The 15705-nt window shown below is 31.9% G+C and overlaps 7 protein-coding genes across 7 annotated transcripts; 3 read left to right on the top strand and 4 right to left on the bottom strand.

Annotated features, from left to right (window-relative positions):
- Positions 1–986: 986 nt before the first annotated feature.
- Positions 987–3829, bottom strand: PPL_04458 (uncharacterized protein; the record flags this gene model as incomplete). Its single annotated transcript, XM_020575360.1, has 11 exons — positions 987–1084; positions 1320–1479; positions 1540–1759; positions 1827–2345; positions 2404–2542; positions 2606–2731; positions 2807–3067; positions 3130–3238; positions 3304–3503; positions 3580–3750; positions 3811–3829. 11 exons carry the CDS (start codon positions 3827–3829, stop codon positions 987–989), a joined length of 2022 nt encoding a protein of 673 aa, XP_020434880.1.
- Positions 3830–4388: 559 nt separating this feature from the next.
- Positions 4389–6552, top strand: PPL_04457 (SET domain-containing protein; the record flags this gene model as incomplete). Its single annotated transcript, XM_020575359.1, has 5 exons — positions 4389–4574; positions 4681–5194; positions 5231–5576; positions 5689–6134; positions 6440–6552. 5 exons carry the CDS (start codon positions 4389–4391, stop codon positions 6550–6552), a joined length of 1605 nt encoding a protein of 534 aa, XP_020434879.1.
- A 191-nt stretch (positions 6553–6743) lies between these two features.
- Positions 6744–7751, top strand: mdhC (malate dehydrogenase; the record flags this gene model as incomplete). Its single annotated transcript, XM_020575358.1, has 1 exon — positions 6744–7751. The coding sequence occupies one exon, from the start codon at positions 6744–6746 to the stop codon at positions 7749–7751; it is 1008 nt and encodes a 335-aa protein (XP_020434878.1).
- Positions 7752–8098: 347 nt separating this feature from the next.
- Positions 8099–8887, top strand: PPL_04455 (uncharacterized protein; the record flags this gene model as incomplete). The annotated part of the gene is made up of 1 exon (XM_020575357.1): positions 8099–8887. The coding sequence occupies one exon, from the start codon at positions 8099–8101 to the stop codon at positions 8885–8887; it is 789 nt and encodes a 262-aa protein (XP_020434877.1).
- A 197-nt stretch (positions 8888–9084) lies between these two features.
- PPL_04454 (uncharacterized protein) lies at positions 9085–10404 on the bottom strand (the record flags this gene model as incomplete). The annotated part of the gene is made up of 2 exons (XM_020575356.1): positions 9085–10118; positions 10254–10404. 2 exons carry the CDS (start codon positions 10402–10404, stop codon positions 9085–9087), a joined length of 1185 nt encoding a protein of 394 aa, XP_020434876.1.
- A 335-nt stretch (positions 10405–10739) lies between these two features.
- expl2 (expansin-like protein) lies at positions 10740–12880 on the bottom strand (the record flags this gene model as incomplete). Its single annotated transcript, XM_020575355.1, has 4 exons — positions 10740–11684; positions 11810–11984; positions 12465–12545; positions 12843–12880. The coding sequence occupies 4 exons, from the start codon at positions 12878–12880 to the stop codon at positions 10740–10742; spliced, it is 1239 nt and encodes a 412-aa protein (XP_020434875.1).
- Positions 12881–13110: 230 nt separating this feature from the next.
- Positions 13111–15683, bottom strand: glyS (glycyl-tRNA synthetase; the record flags this gene model as incomplete). Its single annotated transcript, XM_020575354.1, has 5 exons — positions 13111–13681; positions 13771–14823; positions 14910–15176; positions 15209–15239; positions 15674–15683. 5 exons carry the CDS (start codon positions 15681–15683, stop codon positions 13111–13113), a joined length of 1932 nt encoding a protein of 643 aa, XP_020434874.1.
- Positions 15684–15705: the final 22 nt, after the last annotated feature.

Here is a 15705-nt window from a genome sequence, read left to right as displayed (position 1 = left end):
ATAATATTTATTAATGCCAAACGATCTCTTGTAACTTACCTTTATATAATAATTAATAATTTAAATTTAATAAATAACAAATCTGTAATAATAATAATATTAAAAATATGAATCCAAAAAAAAAAAAAAACAGTAGGGTACTTTTGTAATTGTATGAGTTAAAATTATTTCCTATTCTATAAAAATAAAATAATAATTGATTTAGAAGAAAGATAATAATTTAATATTCATAAGAATTGTTTTATATATTCTTTATTATGTTTAAAAAAATAAATTTTCTTTAAAATGGATAGTTTTGTTTGGAAATGTCTACTCCAATTTTGGTGACACTAAAATAAAATAATAAACAAAAAAAATTTTCTTTTTGGCAGAGTGTAGCAACAGAAAAGAAATAAGTTATTTAACAATAAACAAATCCATACTTTAAGACTTTGGGTTGGGTGTGGTTAAAAAATTCGATGTTGTTCAATGTTACTGGATGTTTTTCAGAGTATAAATCAAAAAAAAAACAAAAAGATATTTTTTTAGAAAAAAGTTTGTAGTATTGGGCAAAGTTCTTATTTTATTTTTATTTTATTATTTATTGTTTTTTTATTTTAATCTTTTGTAATAATTATTTTTATTTTGGTCTACCATCAATTTAACCTCTTGATTCTACAAATTTTAAGCAGTTGTCTTCTTGATATTGATCACCATTTGCGAAGTCGAATGGTTTGTTTGTTTTTCAGAAGAGTCAGTCCAATTACTCGGTATATAGATTTCAGTGAGTCTAAATACAATTATTTAAACTAAAATCAAATCATTAATCTTATATATTTATCTGTCATATCAATCAATGCACTATCACCCTAAAACGTATACAAATCTTAAAGATAAACAAGAAGGAAGAATGATCGATAACCGATTGTTTTCTCCCAGTATGTTTACGAACATTAAATATGAAATGGAATAATTTTCTTTTGTCATTGATTCACTTGTTGGAAGTACTAAGGTGAATCAATGACAGGTGACAAGTTGTAGAATGTAACTGTTTCATTTGATAGGAATAAGAGTGTATAAAATAGACATTCAAATTGTAACATCACTCTGTAAGATAAAAAAATAATTATTCCTTAAAAAATAAAACACACCACAGTTATTTGTTTTAATATGTAAAACAATCAATATTTTAATAAGACAAAAAAAAAAAATACATAATAGAACAAATTAATGTGTATTTATTTCTTCATATAAAAAAACCTCGATTAAGGGTTCAATAATAAAGTTTTATTAAAGATAGATTTTATAAAAAAGTTAATTTATTTAGAAGAATGAACTACCATTTTCATTTATACCTGATAATAATTGATCCAAAGATTTTTGATAGTATTTTGTGATTTCTTTTCGATCGAATTTGAAAGATCCATTTAAAAGATGATTATAAACAGTCCAAATGGTATTATCCAATTTTATTGCCTTTGGAATTTCCCAAAATATAATCTATTAAATTTATATATTAGAAAAAAGTTAAATCCTGGTTGTTTTTTTAATTTTACATACATTCTTTTGTTTTGATATGATATTTATTTCATTGATGATAGATTCTTTCAGATCTTGATGTTGATCAATATTTGATTGATCATATGTTAGATTGAATCTCTCCAAAGCCAATTGAGAAGGTACAACTATTCCAACCAAAAATGGATGTAATGATGTTCCATAAATGAATATATTTCTAATCAAAGATGATGAATAAAAATTTGATTCAATGATTTCGGGTCTGTATCAAGGTTTTAAAATTAATAATTAATTTTCATTTAAAATTGTAATAAAAAAGTAAAACTTACGATATAAATCTTCCAAATGATGATTTGAAAGAGTAACTAACTCTCTCAAGGATTCTAATGACTCCAGGTTCATATTCTTCAACGATATCACCAGTGACATACCATCCATTTCTGAAATTCTTTTCATTTGAACCATCTTTGTTGATATAACCTTCAATAGTTCTTGGTGATTTGACAATTAATTCCCCAACTGGATATAGACTATCATCTCTGAAACCAGGTATTGCATTGATTTTATATTCCACATCACTTCTAATTCTACCATTAGATGCAATGGCATATGATTCTGTACAACCATAGTTGTTATAAAAGCGATTTCCCCAACATTTCTTCAAAAATATTTCTATATGTGGAGCTGTTTTAGCACCTCTTGTTGATATATGTTGAATTCTATCTCCAAAAACATTTGTTGTTTCTCTAATTGCTTTTGAATCAACTTCATCATTTGAAAGATTTGGTTGTTCTTTCTTTAATATTTCTAATCTTCTTTGATACATTGAATATATTTGATTATAAAATCTATTATGAAATATTAATTAATAAAAATAGATATAATAAAAAAAATAATTGTAATTACGTTGGGAAATTCCAGAAATATGTTGGTCTAACCATTGAACACTCTTTAATAAATGGTTCTATCTCTGTACCCAAAGAGTAAATTAAGAATCTACCTCCAAGAAATATGCTAGTTAAATCCATTAACCTTTGTGTATGAGCTATTTTAAAAGATCAGTTATATTTCTCAATTTAATCAATAAATAAAACAGATTCTAACTTACAAAGAGAAAGATAACTGATAGAAATAGGACATTTTTTATATGAAGCATAAGTTTTTAACCAATTGGTAGTATCTCTATCTTTGCATATCTCTCCTTTTGGAATACCAGTACTACCAGTTGAAAATACTTTTTTAATAAATGATAATATATTATTTTAAATAGTAATTTAAAAATAAAATATTGAAAAAGATTTATACTTACCAACTGATAAAATACCATTGATCAATGGTGAATGTGGAGCAATTTCAGAAACAGTAGATAAGAATTCAGAATATAATTTGAATTTGATTTGTTGTGGAAGTTGATTTTTCAAATTTTGATCATAATCATCACCAACATGTATGATCAATGTTAAGTTTGAATAGTTGTTTATCACATTTAGTAATTTTGGAAATGTTATCTTTGAAACCACAAGAATTGTTGGTTCTCCAATCTTAAGGATATTCAATAATTGATCATTATCTGTAATTTTATTAATAATTAGTAATCAAATTAAATAAAACAATATTTTTTATTGAACATACTGATATAATGATTGATAGGAATAAGAGTGTATCCATAAAATAGACATCCAAATTCTACAAAATACCATTCAGGAACATTATTGAGCATTATTCCAACTCTTGATTCATACTGTAAAAAATTAAAATAAAATTTTAATAATTAAAATAAAGACATAAGATATTTTTAATATTTACTTTAACATTTAGTTTTAAAGCAGATCCAAACATTTCAGAATTTTGATAAACATCTTTAAATGTCAACCAATTTACAGTTGGCTCATTTGCAACAGGTCTTACACCAATACAATTCCTGTGAGAAAAACTATTGAATGCATTCTCAAAACATTGATAAAATCTGTCAGATTCATTGGATTGTAAATATTCACTATCAGTTTCTATGCTCAAATTAAAAAAATTGTGATTATTTAAGAAAAGAGTAATTAACTCATTTAATTTAGTATTTAAATATACTTGTCTCAATTGTACAATGATGAGGTAAGATAGCTTTATCAGTATGAAATTCAATTGATTTTGGAGAGTGATAACATTCCTCACAAAATTTTATATCACTACATTCTGAACACCTGTACCTTTTTTCTCCACATTCCAATGCATTAGAGCATAATGAACAAATATTTGAGCCTACCAAATGGATTAAATAATTAAAAATGAGATTTGAAAATTAATACTAATCTTACTTACCTGATTCTGATGAGAACATTTTTAACTAACAAAAAATCCTAACTTTCTATTTTCAACAAATTATTATTTTTTTAAATAAAAGTAAATGTATGATTAAATTGTTTGTAATACATTTGTTAAAAATTTTTCAACGCACAAAAAAAAACAAACTAAACGAAAAAAAACACATATCTAACCCAAAGTTTTATATGTAATTAAAATAATAAAAATAACCCTATTTAAATTAATTTTTTTAAACCAAGAAGATAAATTTAACTTTTTTCTCCCAGGTGAAAAAGTAACAAAATTCAACAGCTCCACATATTGAAATATTTGTGAAGAAATGTTGGGAAATCGCTTTTATATCCACTCTGGTTGTATTTAAATACAAGATTTTAACATATAGAAAAAAAAAGGAAACCCTTTCAATTAATTAAAAACCTGATTCTTAAAATATTTTAAAATTGTTCTTCTCTTTAAAGAGAAGATTTTATTAAAAATAATCATAACCAATATAGAAATATTCGTGAAAAAACGAGCTTGTTTCTTCTTCGTGTCTGTTATAAAAAAAAAAAAAAAATTTTTTAGTTCTTAAAAAGATGTTAGAGTGGAGCAAAGAAAATGGCATAGTGTGGAACGATCACCTCGAAATCTATCAAGATAATACTAGTGGTCAATCGGTAAGAGCTATCAATGATATTGCTGCAGGTTCATTGTTGGTCTCTGTACCAGAGTCATTGCTAATTCATATCAATAAACCAGTATCCGAGCAACTCTTATCATTAGTATGTTAATATATATATATAAATTGATTTATTTATTTATTTATTGATTGATTGATTGATTGACTGACTGACTGACTGATTAATTGATATTTTATATACTTTTTAGAGTTGTATTGATAAAGTATTGGATCTATTGGATAATGTTCAGAGATTGATATTTCATATCAATGTAGAGAAAGCTATCGGTGAGAAATCAAAGTGGTATCGCTATCTCAATGATATACCTCAGCAGTATGACACATCATCTATGTACACCGACGAGGAAATCGAAGATCTTACCTACCCATACTACAAAGAAGAGGCATACAAACTTAAACATGAATTGCTACAATCCTATAATAGTTTTATAGATATCATAGATAATCATTTTAATATAGACAATAATAACAATAGCAATATTAGTAATAACAATAATAATAATAATAATAATAGTATAGATAGTTTTACTTTACTTAAAGAGATAAAACAAAACTTAACTAATTTAGATAATTTTAAATGGGCATGGGCAGTAATACAAACAAGAACATATTATTTTAATAATAATAACTATGTTAATAATAATAATAATAATAATAAAAGGAAATATAGTAATAGTAATAATAATAATAATAATAGTAGTAGTAATAATAGGAAATCACATGATAATTCATGTTTAGTACCGATGGCAGATTTATTTAATCATCGTTATGATGTTGTGACTAGAGCTGTGTTCAACGATGAAGAGAGATGCTTTCAAGTGTTTACAGGAACAGAGTTTAAGAAGAACGAACAAGTTTATATATCGTATGGTAATCATTCGAATGCTACACTGTTGCACTTCTATGGTTTCGCCATCGATAACAACCCATTAGATTCGATTGTCATACCTTCTGACACAGCAATACCCATCGAATTGATAAAGATAACTTCGAAATCAGCAACCGACAAAGAGAAGAAAGAATTTGAAAAGTTACTTGAAAGAAAGAAAGAAATATTATTTGCTAATGGTTTAACAATTCAAAGGTAGCGTATTATAAAGATAATCTTTATAATAAATAAACAAACAAACAAACAACAAACACAGCACATTACTAACAAACTCATAACTAACATAAAAATTCAAACAATTGTTTAGTAAATTTGAATTGGTAAATGATTCTACTTTACCATTTACATGGAATTACTTGGCTGTACTTAGAGTGTTGTTCATGAATGAAATAGAGTTGCATGCAGAGAAGCATTTAAATGTTTTCTACAAAGACGAGCCAATCAGTAGAGCAAACGATAAGTTACTATCTAATTACCTGATAAAGTTATGTGACCACCATTTATCTTTACTTCAATCTTCTTCTTCTTCTTCACCTTCATATAACAATAACAATAACAATAACAATAACAATAACAATAACAATAACAATAACAATAACAATAACAATAACAATAACAATAATAATAACAATAATAATATTAGAGCAAATATAAAATCAATGAATAATATGATAAAAGACAATGCTATCAAAATGTGGAATGTCGCAAAAAGATTTTCAACGTCGCTTGTTGGTGACGATGTTGCTGTATCGAGTAAATCATCAAAGTCCAGAAGTTTAAAAAATAAAATGAGACTTGATGTGTATTGACATCACATAAGAAAAAAGTATCATTTGGGAAATAAATAAATAAAAATGAAACATTCAAAAAAAATAAAAAATAAGGCAAATGATGTTCATAAGATTGCCTGGTACTAAAAAAAAAAGCACAAATTTTTATGGTTTTGGGCTTTTGATGGTTTCAAGCACCAGACTCACCACACACCAATTTTGATTAATTTCTATTTAAATTATGGTGAGATGTTGATATTTTTGATTTAAATTATTTTTTTAATAAAGTTTGTTATGTAGCCCAAAAACCTAGTAGTGGTTTGCGATGTTCACATCTTTCTTTGGTTATTGATTACACACCACCCTTTATTAATCCCCACAAAACCAATAATCAATTTTAAATTTTTAATAATTATTTGTGTTTGACTTTTACTCTTTATCATTTTTCATTGTTAACTTAACATTATTCCAACAATAAATTTCTTTATACATTTTTTATAAATTACATTTTTTATATTCTTACTTTTAATTAATTAATTAATAATATATACTATTTATCTATATACATTTTACATATATCAAACTAGAAAAGATGAGTTCAAATGATTTTATTAGTATTGTTGTAACTGGTGCAGCAGGACAAATTGGATATTCATTGGTGTTCAATATCATTAGAGGAGATATGTTTGGTACCGAACAGAAAGTTCGTGTCGTGCTGATGGATATCGAACCAATGTTGGAAGGTTTGAAGGGTTTGAAAATGGAGATCGAAGATTCATGCTATCCATTGGTACAGGAGATCGTTATCACCTCAGATCCAAAGACAGCGTTCACCAATGTCGACTACGCCGTACTAGTCGGTGGAATGCCACGTAAGGAAGGAATGCAACGTGTCGACTTGTTGCGTGCGAACGCCGCCATTTTCAAAGTCCAAGGCAAAGCACTGAACGACTACGCCAAGAAGACCGTCAAGGTGTTGGTCGTGGCCAACCCAGCCAACACCAACGCGCTCATCGCACTGCTCAACGCACCAAACATTCCACCCGAGAACTTCAGCTGTTTGACACGTCTCGACCACAACCGTGCCAAAGCTCAGATCGCCATGAAAGCCAACGTCAACGTCAAGGACGTGCACAACATCATTGTCTGGGGAAATCACTCGCTCACCATCTACCCGGACACCCGCTGCGGATATATCAATTTGCCCACCGGCAAAGCAACCATTGCCAACGTCATCAAGAACGAGGCATGGCTGCAAGGTGATTTCGTATCGACCGTTCAGGTGCGTGGTGCCGCTGTTATCTCAGCGAGAAAGCTGTCGTCTGCCGCCTCTGCAGCCAAGGCAATCACCGACCACATGCACGACTGGGCACTCGGAACACCAGAGGGAGAGTACGTCTCGATGGGTGTGCACTCTGACGGATCCTACGGTGTGCCAGTCGGTGTAATCTTCTCCTATCCAGTGACAATCAAGAACGGTGTCTATTCCATCGTACAAGGTCTACCAATCGACCAATACACACGTGAAAAGATCGATCTCACCACCAAAGAATTGGTAGAAGAAAAAGAATCAGCAACTAAAATTTTAGCTGAAATGTAAAAAAACATAAAAAAACACAAGAACATCAACTAAAACAAAACAAAACAAACAAATAATCAATTAAAATACATGTATTATTCTATAATAAAAGCAAATCAAGTGTAAATATAAAAATTTATCCTTTTTTAGTAAAAAAAAACAAAAAAAATTTGTTTTCTGACAATTCTTCGAATCATTGCTGATGACCTGGTTACATGTCGCTTATAATATTTATTTAAATCACCAACAAATTTGTTTATTTATTTTGATTAATTAAGACAATCATATTTTCATTACATTTTTATTTATTATATATAAGATTTATAAGATAATAATAAGTAAACGTTTTAGTTTGTTAGCTAATGGAAATGGATCAGCAACAACAACAACAACAAAATAATATTGTTAATACTAGTACAAATAATAATAATAATAATAATAATGAGAGAGTAGTAGATGATTTTAGAAATACAATGCTTAAAGGTAGATTTTTGAAAATCTACGATCGGATTCTAGGTTCCAATAATATCTGTATCATATGTGGTGAATCTTACAATAGTATGAATTTTCATCAACACTACACTATTTGTTCGGGTCTTATTCCAAAGTTGATGCAACTCGCAATTGAATATGAAAAGAAGAAGGGTTATATTGATGTATCTTATCTAAATGATTTTGCTGGTTTGTCAATTAACAACAACAATAGTATAATAAATAATAACAATATAAGTAATAATTTTAATAATGTATCATCAACATTATCATCAACTTCAACAACGTCAACTACATCTCCTCCAACACAAATACCAAATAATTCTTTATCTGCATCTTTTACACCTGCAACTCCTACTTTAACTGGTTCTTCTTCTACCTCAACATCTACCGTTAATAATAGTAATAGTAATAGTTCTGCATTGTCAGCATCGATGACACCACCATTATCTTCATCACCTTCATCCTCTATTAATATGGCTGGTTCCAATCCAATGCACAGAATGTCACCACAGCAACAACAACAACAACAACAGCTATTACAATTAAAATCACAACAACAGTTTCTATTACAACAACAACAGTTATTACAACAGCAACAGCTGCAGCAACAACAACTTCAATCACCATCTATTACAACACCATCTTCACCTTCACAACAATAACTATAACCATAGACAGCATCAACATCTAACACAATTGAAATTTAAATTAAAAGTAACAAGTTAATCATTTAATAAGTTAGAATATATTAATTAATTACCATATATCTTATTCCAAATTAAAATAATATTAAATGTACAAATAAACTATCATATTTTCATAAATATATAATATAAATAATTTTTATTTATTGATCGATTCAATAATCTCTATTTACTTGAAGTGAAAATTGAGTGTTCATATCTAATTGAATGAATTGATTGGCAAAGGAGGGTGAAACTTGACCACTCTTGTATGGGAATTCGAAGTTGGTGCTGGCAACGGAGATGTATACTTGATTCGCTTGGTAGTCATAAACTGCAATATGGAGATCTCCAGTTTGTTGATATGCACACAGTTGGATAATCGACTGAGCTGTCATGTTGCTAGCTTGAATCAAGTAACTAGCCATACATGGATCGTTCGACGGTTGTCTATGCTTATCGACATAGACCATCTGTGGAATGAGCGGGTGTTCAACAGGTGTCTGTGCGAATCCCGGGAATTTAACGGTGTCACTAAAGATATTGACACGATCCAACGAGTATTCGAGAATGACTGCGGTGTTTGTCGAGTTTGAACCGATTCCCATGAAGATTGCACATGTTCGCTTGGCGTTGTACACTCTGTTGATTGCTTCGTCGATAGTGGAATCGTACTGGAGAATCTGCTTCATCACCAAGTAGAATGGAGTTCCACGGTAGGTGTAGGTTCCGTTGTATGCCAACCAAACCTTCTCAGAGACACCTACGTATTGCGAGTATCCAGTGAGAGCACCGAGGAATCCGGACCAACCGAGAATTGCGTAGGGATTTCCATTTCCTTGGTTGGGGTGATAGACTATGTAAGCTGGGAAACTGTTGAGCGGACTTTGCAATCCCCAGTCGAGTGCACGAAGTTGCAAGAGTCGCGCGTCATTAGTATTTTCTCCCCAGACTCCGACAATCGAGCAGCTGGCACGGACCAGCTCTGGGAACATGTGGACACGCAGTAGATCTTTGTAGTCGACACCGCTACCGTCTGCCAAACCTTGGAGTTCCTCAAAGAACTCGGCTGGCACGTACTGTTTATTTTCGTCGGCGACAAAGTCGAGTGCAACGTGCAGTCCAAACTTATCGATGATTTCAACGATGGTTTTCGGCAGGATGTGAGTGATCTTTCCCAGCATTTCTTGGATCGCCTCTTCACCAAACACTAGAAATTGTGGAACCATCTTTTGAACCTGTTCTTTTAGCAGTTGTCCATGTGCCAAACCCATCTGGTAGGGTGTTCCACTCAAGTGGAGCACAGAAACCGTATGATTGACAGGTCCTGTCGTATAGAGAATACCATTTGGAACTTGAGCCTGATAGACAGGTTGTTCAGTCCAAATGGGATGTTTATTTTCTCTTCCAGCACACAAGTAGATAGGATCTCTTGAGTATACTACAACTGAAAAGAATGTTACTACTAATATTAAAGATATCAATTTTCTATACATTTTTCTATTTACAAATAAATATATATATATCAAAGAGATAAAAATAAAATAAAAAAATGAATGAAATTTAAAATTCTTTTGATGATCTGGTTGATCACAGAGTCTTTAAAAAGATATTTTGGGTACCAAAAATTTGTGTTTTTTACAACAATTGCAAAAATCTTATTTTACTTCAGAAAATCGAGATATATCTTAGCTGCATAAATTTTACAAAATTTGTTGTCATCATTTTTTTTCCAAGTGTTACGAAAAAAAACAAAAAAAAAAAAGAATCTAACTTTAATGTTAATTTAATTTTAATGTTTTATTTACATGTTTTTTTATTTATTTTTTTTTTAATTTGTGGTAAACTTAATTCCATCAATTTGAAGAGAGAATGGTGAATTGGTTGGGTTTCTGAAATCTAAATGAGCTGGTTTACCGATGTCTGCTGGTGCACCGATCTGAGCCATTGTGTAGGTGAATTTAGTCCAGGAGGAGGTGACTGGAGTGGCCACTAAAGAACTGCCATAACCGACAGCCAATCCGGTGAATGGTTGGTTGGCTCTGACGTAGAATTCCAAACCGGTGAAGATACCTTCCCATTTGACTGGCAACATGGTTCCGATCTGAATGGCTCCACCCGGTGAGATGGTTGCGGATACAACACATGAGGAGTTGGCGGTGGCACCGCTGGTGGTCTTCTCACACCAGTTGATAGTGGCACTGTAGCTCCAGTCTGCCCATCCGAGGTTTGGATTCTTGACATTCAAAGGTGTTACCAAACCGTTTTGGTAGACATTACCGTTAGAGTCGACTGGGAACGGCGATTGACAGGTATCGTTGGCGAAGCTGGTGACTGGCTCTGGGAATTGGCCTTGTCCGAGTGAAGTGACAGCACCGGTGAATGCTTGGACATAGACATCGACACGACTACCGTATTGATCGTAGACCTGAGCGACAATTGGGAATTTCACTTGACCCTTGTCACCGTTGTAGCTCCAGTAGTTGTAAGTGGTACGTGGAAGATTGATTTCAATGCCGTCGGCAGTTTGAATGATAACATGATCCAAACCGGTTCTATGATTGAAAATCATAAATTCGAACCACTGAGTGGAGGTGGCGGCATCCTTCATGAACAACTTGATATTTCCAACTACATAGTCACAGGAAACCTTCTTGGCGGAAGTCATGACAACACCCAAATCTGGACCACCAACTTTATCAAAACTCATTGGACTAAGATCCAAATGTGGGAAAGAAGTATCACACCATCCTGGATCTGGACATTGATCAACAATCTATTTTATTTAAAAGACAAATAATTAATATTTATTCAAATTTTTTTTGATAAAAATTTAATATACATACTGTTACAACTTGTTTACCCATTGGACCATCTACTTTCGTAACAAGTTCCACATGCATAGGAACCATTATATAAAACAGTGGCAGCAGCAGCAATAAATTGATTTCCAGGACCAGTTGGACCTAAGAGTGGACCATATCCACAGTTACCATGTTCGATGGCTTCATACCAAGTGGATCTAGAGGGAAAACATTCTCCCAAGTCTACGGATCCATGTATCAGGCCTAAGGTGCTTACTAGCAATAAAATGCTATACAGAATTTTCATGATTTCGAATTATTATTTTAAGAATAAATAGATACTTGTTGTAGTTATTGTTGTTGTTTTGTTTAAGAATTTAACTAATGACTTGATCCATTGAGCAAACATTAAATTTATAGGAAGGGCACCTAAGTTTATTAAAAAAGAAAATTAAAAAAAAATAGTTTTATTTTTCATTTGAAAAGTAAAAAAGATTACTGGACAACATATGGTTAATTTGACTTGTACCGAAAGAATTGAAAAAGACTTTAATTTAAAAAACCTTGCCATGTTATGTTCAAAAGGACATTCGCAATGAGGGGGAGGTGAGAGCTTCAAAAAACCTCAATGTGCCTATTCTGATCTAAAAAATCACTATTATGAAACATATCAATGATTTCAAATTGTTTAAAGATATGTTGATTCAAAAAAATCAATATTCGTTTTTTTTTTTTTAAATTAAAAAAAAAACTTGGGCTCGATTGACCAAATTTGCCAAATTAAGATTTCAAATGTCAAAAACAAAATTCCGTTGGACATCCAACTTGCAGCTCTTCAAAAAAAAAATTAATTTTTTAAAAAAAAAAGACCAACTGCTAAAAAAAAGTTAATTTTTAAAATTTAATAAATAAACTGGCTATTATCAATCATATTACATCTATTTTTTTATTGGATCGGTTTTAAAAGATCAATAACTGAAAAATTAAAAATTATTAAAATTTTTAGAGGTTTGAAGATTATAATAATTTGTAAAATAAAGCAAAGTATTCTTCGAAGATATAACCTATACCTCATGAGATTTCCAATACTAAAGCTCCAAAATATTAATATTATACAAAAAACAACAAACATATCGATATGAAGTTGATCTTTATTATAAAAAATCATACTTTTACTATAAACAAAAAACAAATAATCATTGACAGTAGTTAGAGTTGAAGTTTAAGTTTTGGATTTTTTAAAATTAATTAAATAGTTTTTTTTTTTTGTTTAGTTATGATTGTAATTAATAAATAAATTTAATTTATGTATTTTATATGTTTTGTTTTATTATTTCCATTATGAAAATTTAAAGGGGATCTCTGAGATATGTCGTTTTGTAAATTTTTTAAAGTTGTTTAATTTGATTCGAAAGCTGGGAACTTGGTAACGACATCTTGCCAGGTGCTGTTGTTCTCACAGAGTTGCTTGAGAGTTTGAGTGACATCTGAAATTGGGATACGTACTTGTTTGGTGGTGTCACGTTCACGCAATGTGACAGTGTCGTCCTTGAGGGTGTCGAAATCGATGGTGATACCGAATGGAATACCGATTTCGTCGGTACGGGCGTAACGACGTCCGATGGCGGAACCAGAGTCGTCGACCTTGCATGAAATACCGGCTTCCTTCAACAAACGATTGATACGATGAACGAATGGAGCCAACTCGGCATTTCCAATCAATGGGAGAATCGATGCCTTGACTGGAGCGATGATAGCTGGCAAAGACAAAACACATCTTTGTTCGTCTCCTTCACGTACCCAATATGCGTGTTCAATCAACGAGTAGATGATTCTACCCAAACCAAACGATGGTTCGATAACATGTGGTTGATAGCTCTCTCCACTGATCTTCTTTTGTGTCTTTGTCAAAGTAACCATTTCCTTTGTAATAGTATATTGATTGGTATTAACATTTATAACAGCTTGTCTTTAAAGATTAATGGAATAACGAAATCAAAATTAGTATTGAGTGTAATTGAAACATGTTATATATATATATTATAACAACAAACATACCCATCAGTGTCCAATCTCTCTTTGAATGTTAAACCTGCTTCAAAATCGTTGGAAAGTGAATCCAAGAAATCCATTGGTTCTTTGGCGGTTGCCTTGAAAGTCTTACCCATCAAACCTTTGTTCATCTTGACGTCGATGGTGTCGACCATCTTTGGACCGTCTTTGAACTCCTCAAAGACTACCAATGGTACCTGAGATTTCTCAGAGTGAACCTTGAGATCGTAGCATGAACGATCGGCATGTCCAACGCACTCGACCCAACCGTAGGAAGTGTGGATTTCAGCGTCCCAACAATCGGCAGCGTAATGTGCCATCTCGTTGGATTGATGCTGACGGAATCTCATACGCTCTGGCTTGATACCGACGGTGTGCAAGAACAGCTGAGTACGTGCCATAAAGTAGGCGAGTGTCTCGTTGTTAATGATTCCCTTGGCAACGGCTTCTCCAAAGTTCATTTCGACGACCATCTTGGTGGTACCCTGTGCCTCGGCAGTGAGGAGGTTGGTCTTGAGAGTGGCGACATCACAAAACTTGGGGTGAGCCTTACGATCGGGGTGTACAAAGTGTTCGATCTCGGCCATTGTGAACTCACGAACACGCAACAATCCAGAACGCGGTGCGATTTCGTTACGGAAGGAATTACCGATTTGTGCGGCGGCAAAAGGCAAACGACTTCCGTTGAAGTCGAGAAGACGACGGAAGTTGACAAAGATACCCTGGGCAGTCTCTGGACGGAGGTATCCGAGCAACTGACCGGATGGACCGATTTGTGTTTGGAACATCAAGTTGAATGGATATGGTGCGGAGATGGCATTTCCAGTGTCTGGTGACTTGACTCCGTATTTAACCAACATCTGATGCAACTCCTCTTGTCCGGCATCACCAGCACGTGCCAAAACGTGCTTGTATTCGGCCTTCTTCTCTTCGTTGACGTCCTTTCCTTCCAGAAGCTTCTCGACGTGAGCCTCCAAGATATGGTCGGCACGGTAACACATTCCAGTGACTTCATCCTTAACCATGAAATCAGCAAACTTGGCAACATGTCCTGATGTCCTATAGATTTTATTTAGGATAGGTTAGTTTACGTACAATCAGTAATAATAATAATAACCAGCAGCAGCTTTCATGTGAATACAAACTTTAAAACGATCTCTGGTGTCAATGCGGTACAGTCGACTTCCAACATGTCTTCGTTCAAAGCAAAGTGTTGACGCCAGAAATTGATGAGATTTGCCTTGATGGCACAACCTGGAGGTCCGTAATCGTAGAGACCAGCGACACCTCCATAGATCTGGAAGGCTGGAGTGATGAAGAAACGACGCTTCATGAGGTCTTCAACACCTGCACGTACGTTTGGTTCTTTTGTAGTTGGTGTGGTACTTATTGACATTTTCCTATTGCTATTGCTATTATTAATAAAAGACTGACAATGAAATACAATATTATTACTGTTACTGATGCTATTAAATCTAATTAAGTTAATATTATTACTTAATCTATTTGTAATATTAAAATATATATTTTTATATTGTTGTTGTTGTTGTTGTTGTTTTAGAAGTAGTGTTAACAGTGGTTGTTGTTGTTGTTGTATTTGAAGTTGTTGGTTTTTAAATAATTTTGAAAACATCAATAAGTTTTAAGAAGTCAAACTATGATTAAAACAACCGATCCCACCTTTTGTGAACATTTTTAATTTCAAAAAAAAAAAAAAAAACAAAAACAAAAAAAATTCATTTTTATTTGTGTGTGATATAACAACTACATACTTTTTTGTTGTACTTTTCTTTTAATTAAAACTGGTAGATCTAACTATACTTTTTAGTGATCAATCTATAATATATTAGTATTTAAACATAATAATAATAATAACAATTTGAAGAATTGTTGATTATAAATCATTAACTATCGATCATTTTATTATTATATAACTTTGAT

The sequence above is a fragment of the Heterostelium album genome (assembly GCF_000004825.1).
Source record: "Heterostelium album PN500 unplaced genomic scaffold PPL_contig9, whole genome shotgun sequence".
NCBI classification, from domain to species: Eukaryota; Evosea; class Eumycetozoa; order Acytosteliales; family Acytosteliaceae; genus Heterostelium; species Heterostelium album.
Note: the sequence above shows the minus strand (reverse complement) of the source record. Positions and strands in the feature narration are given on the sequence as shown.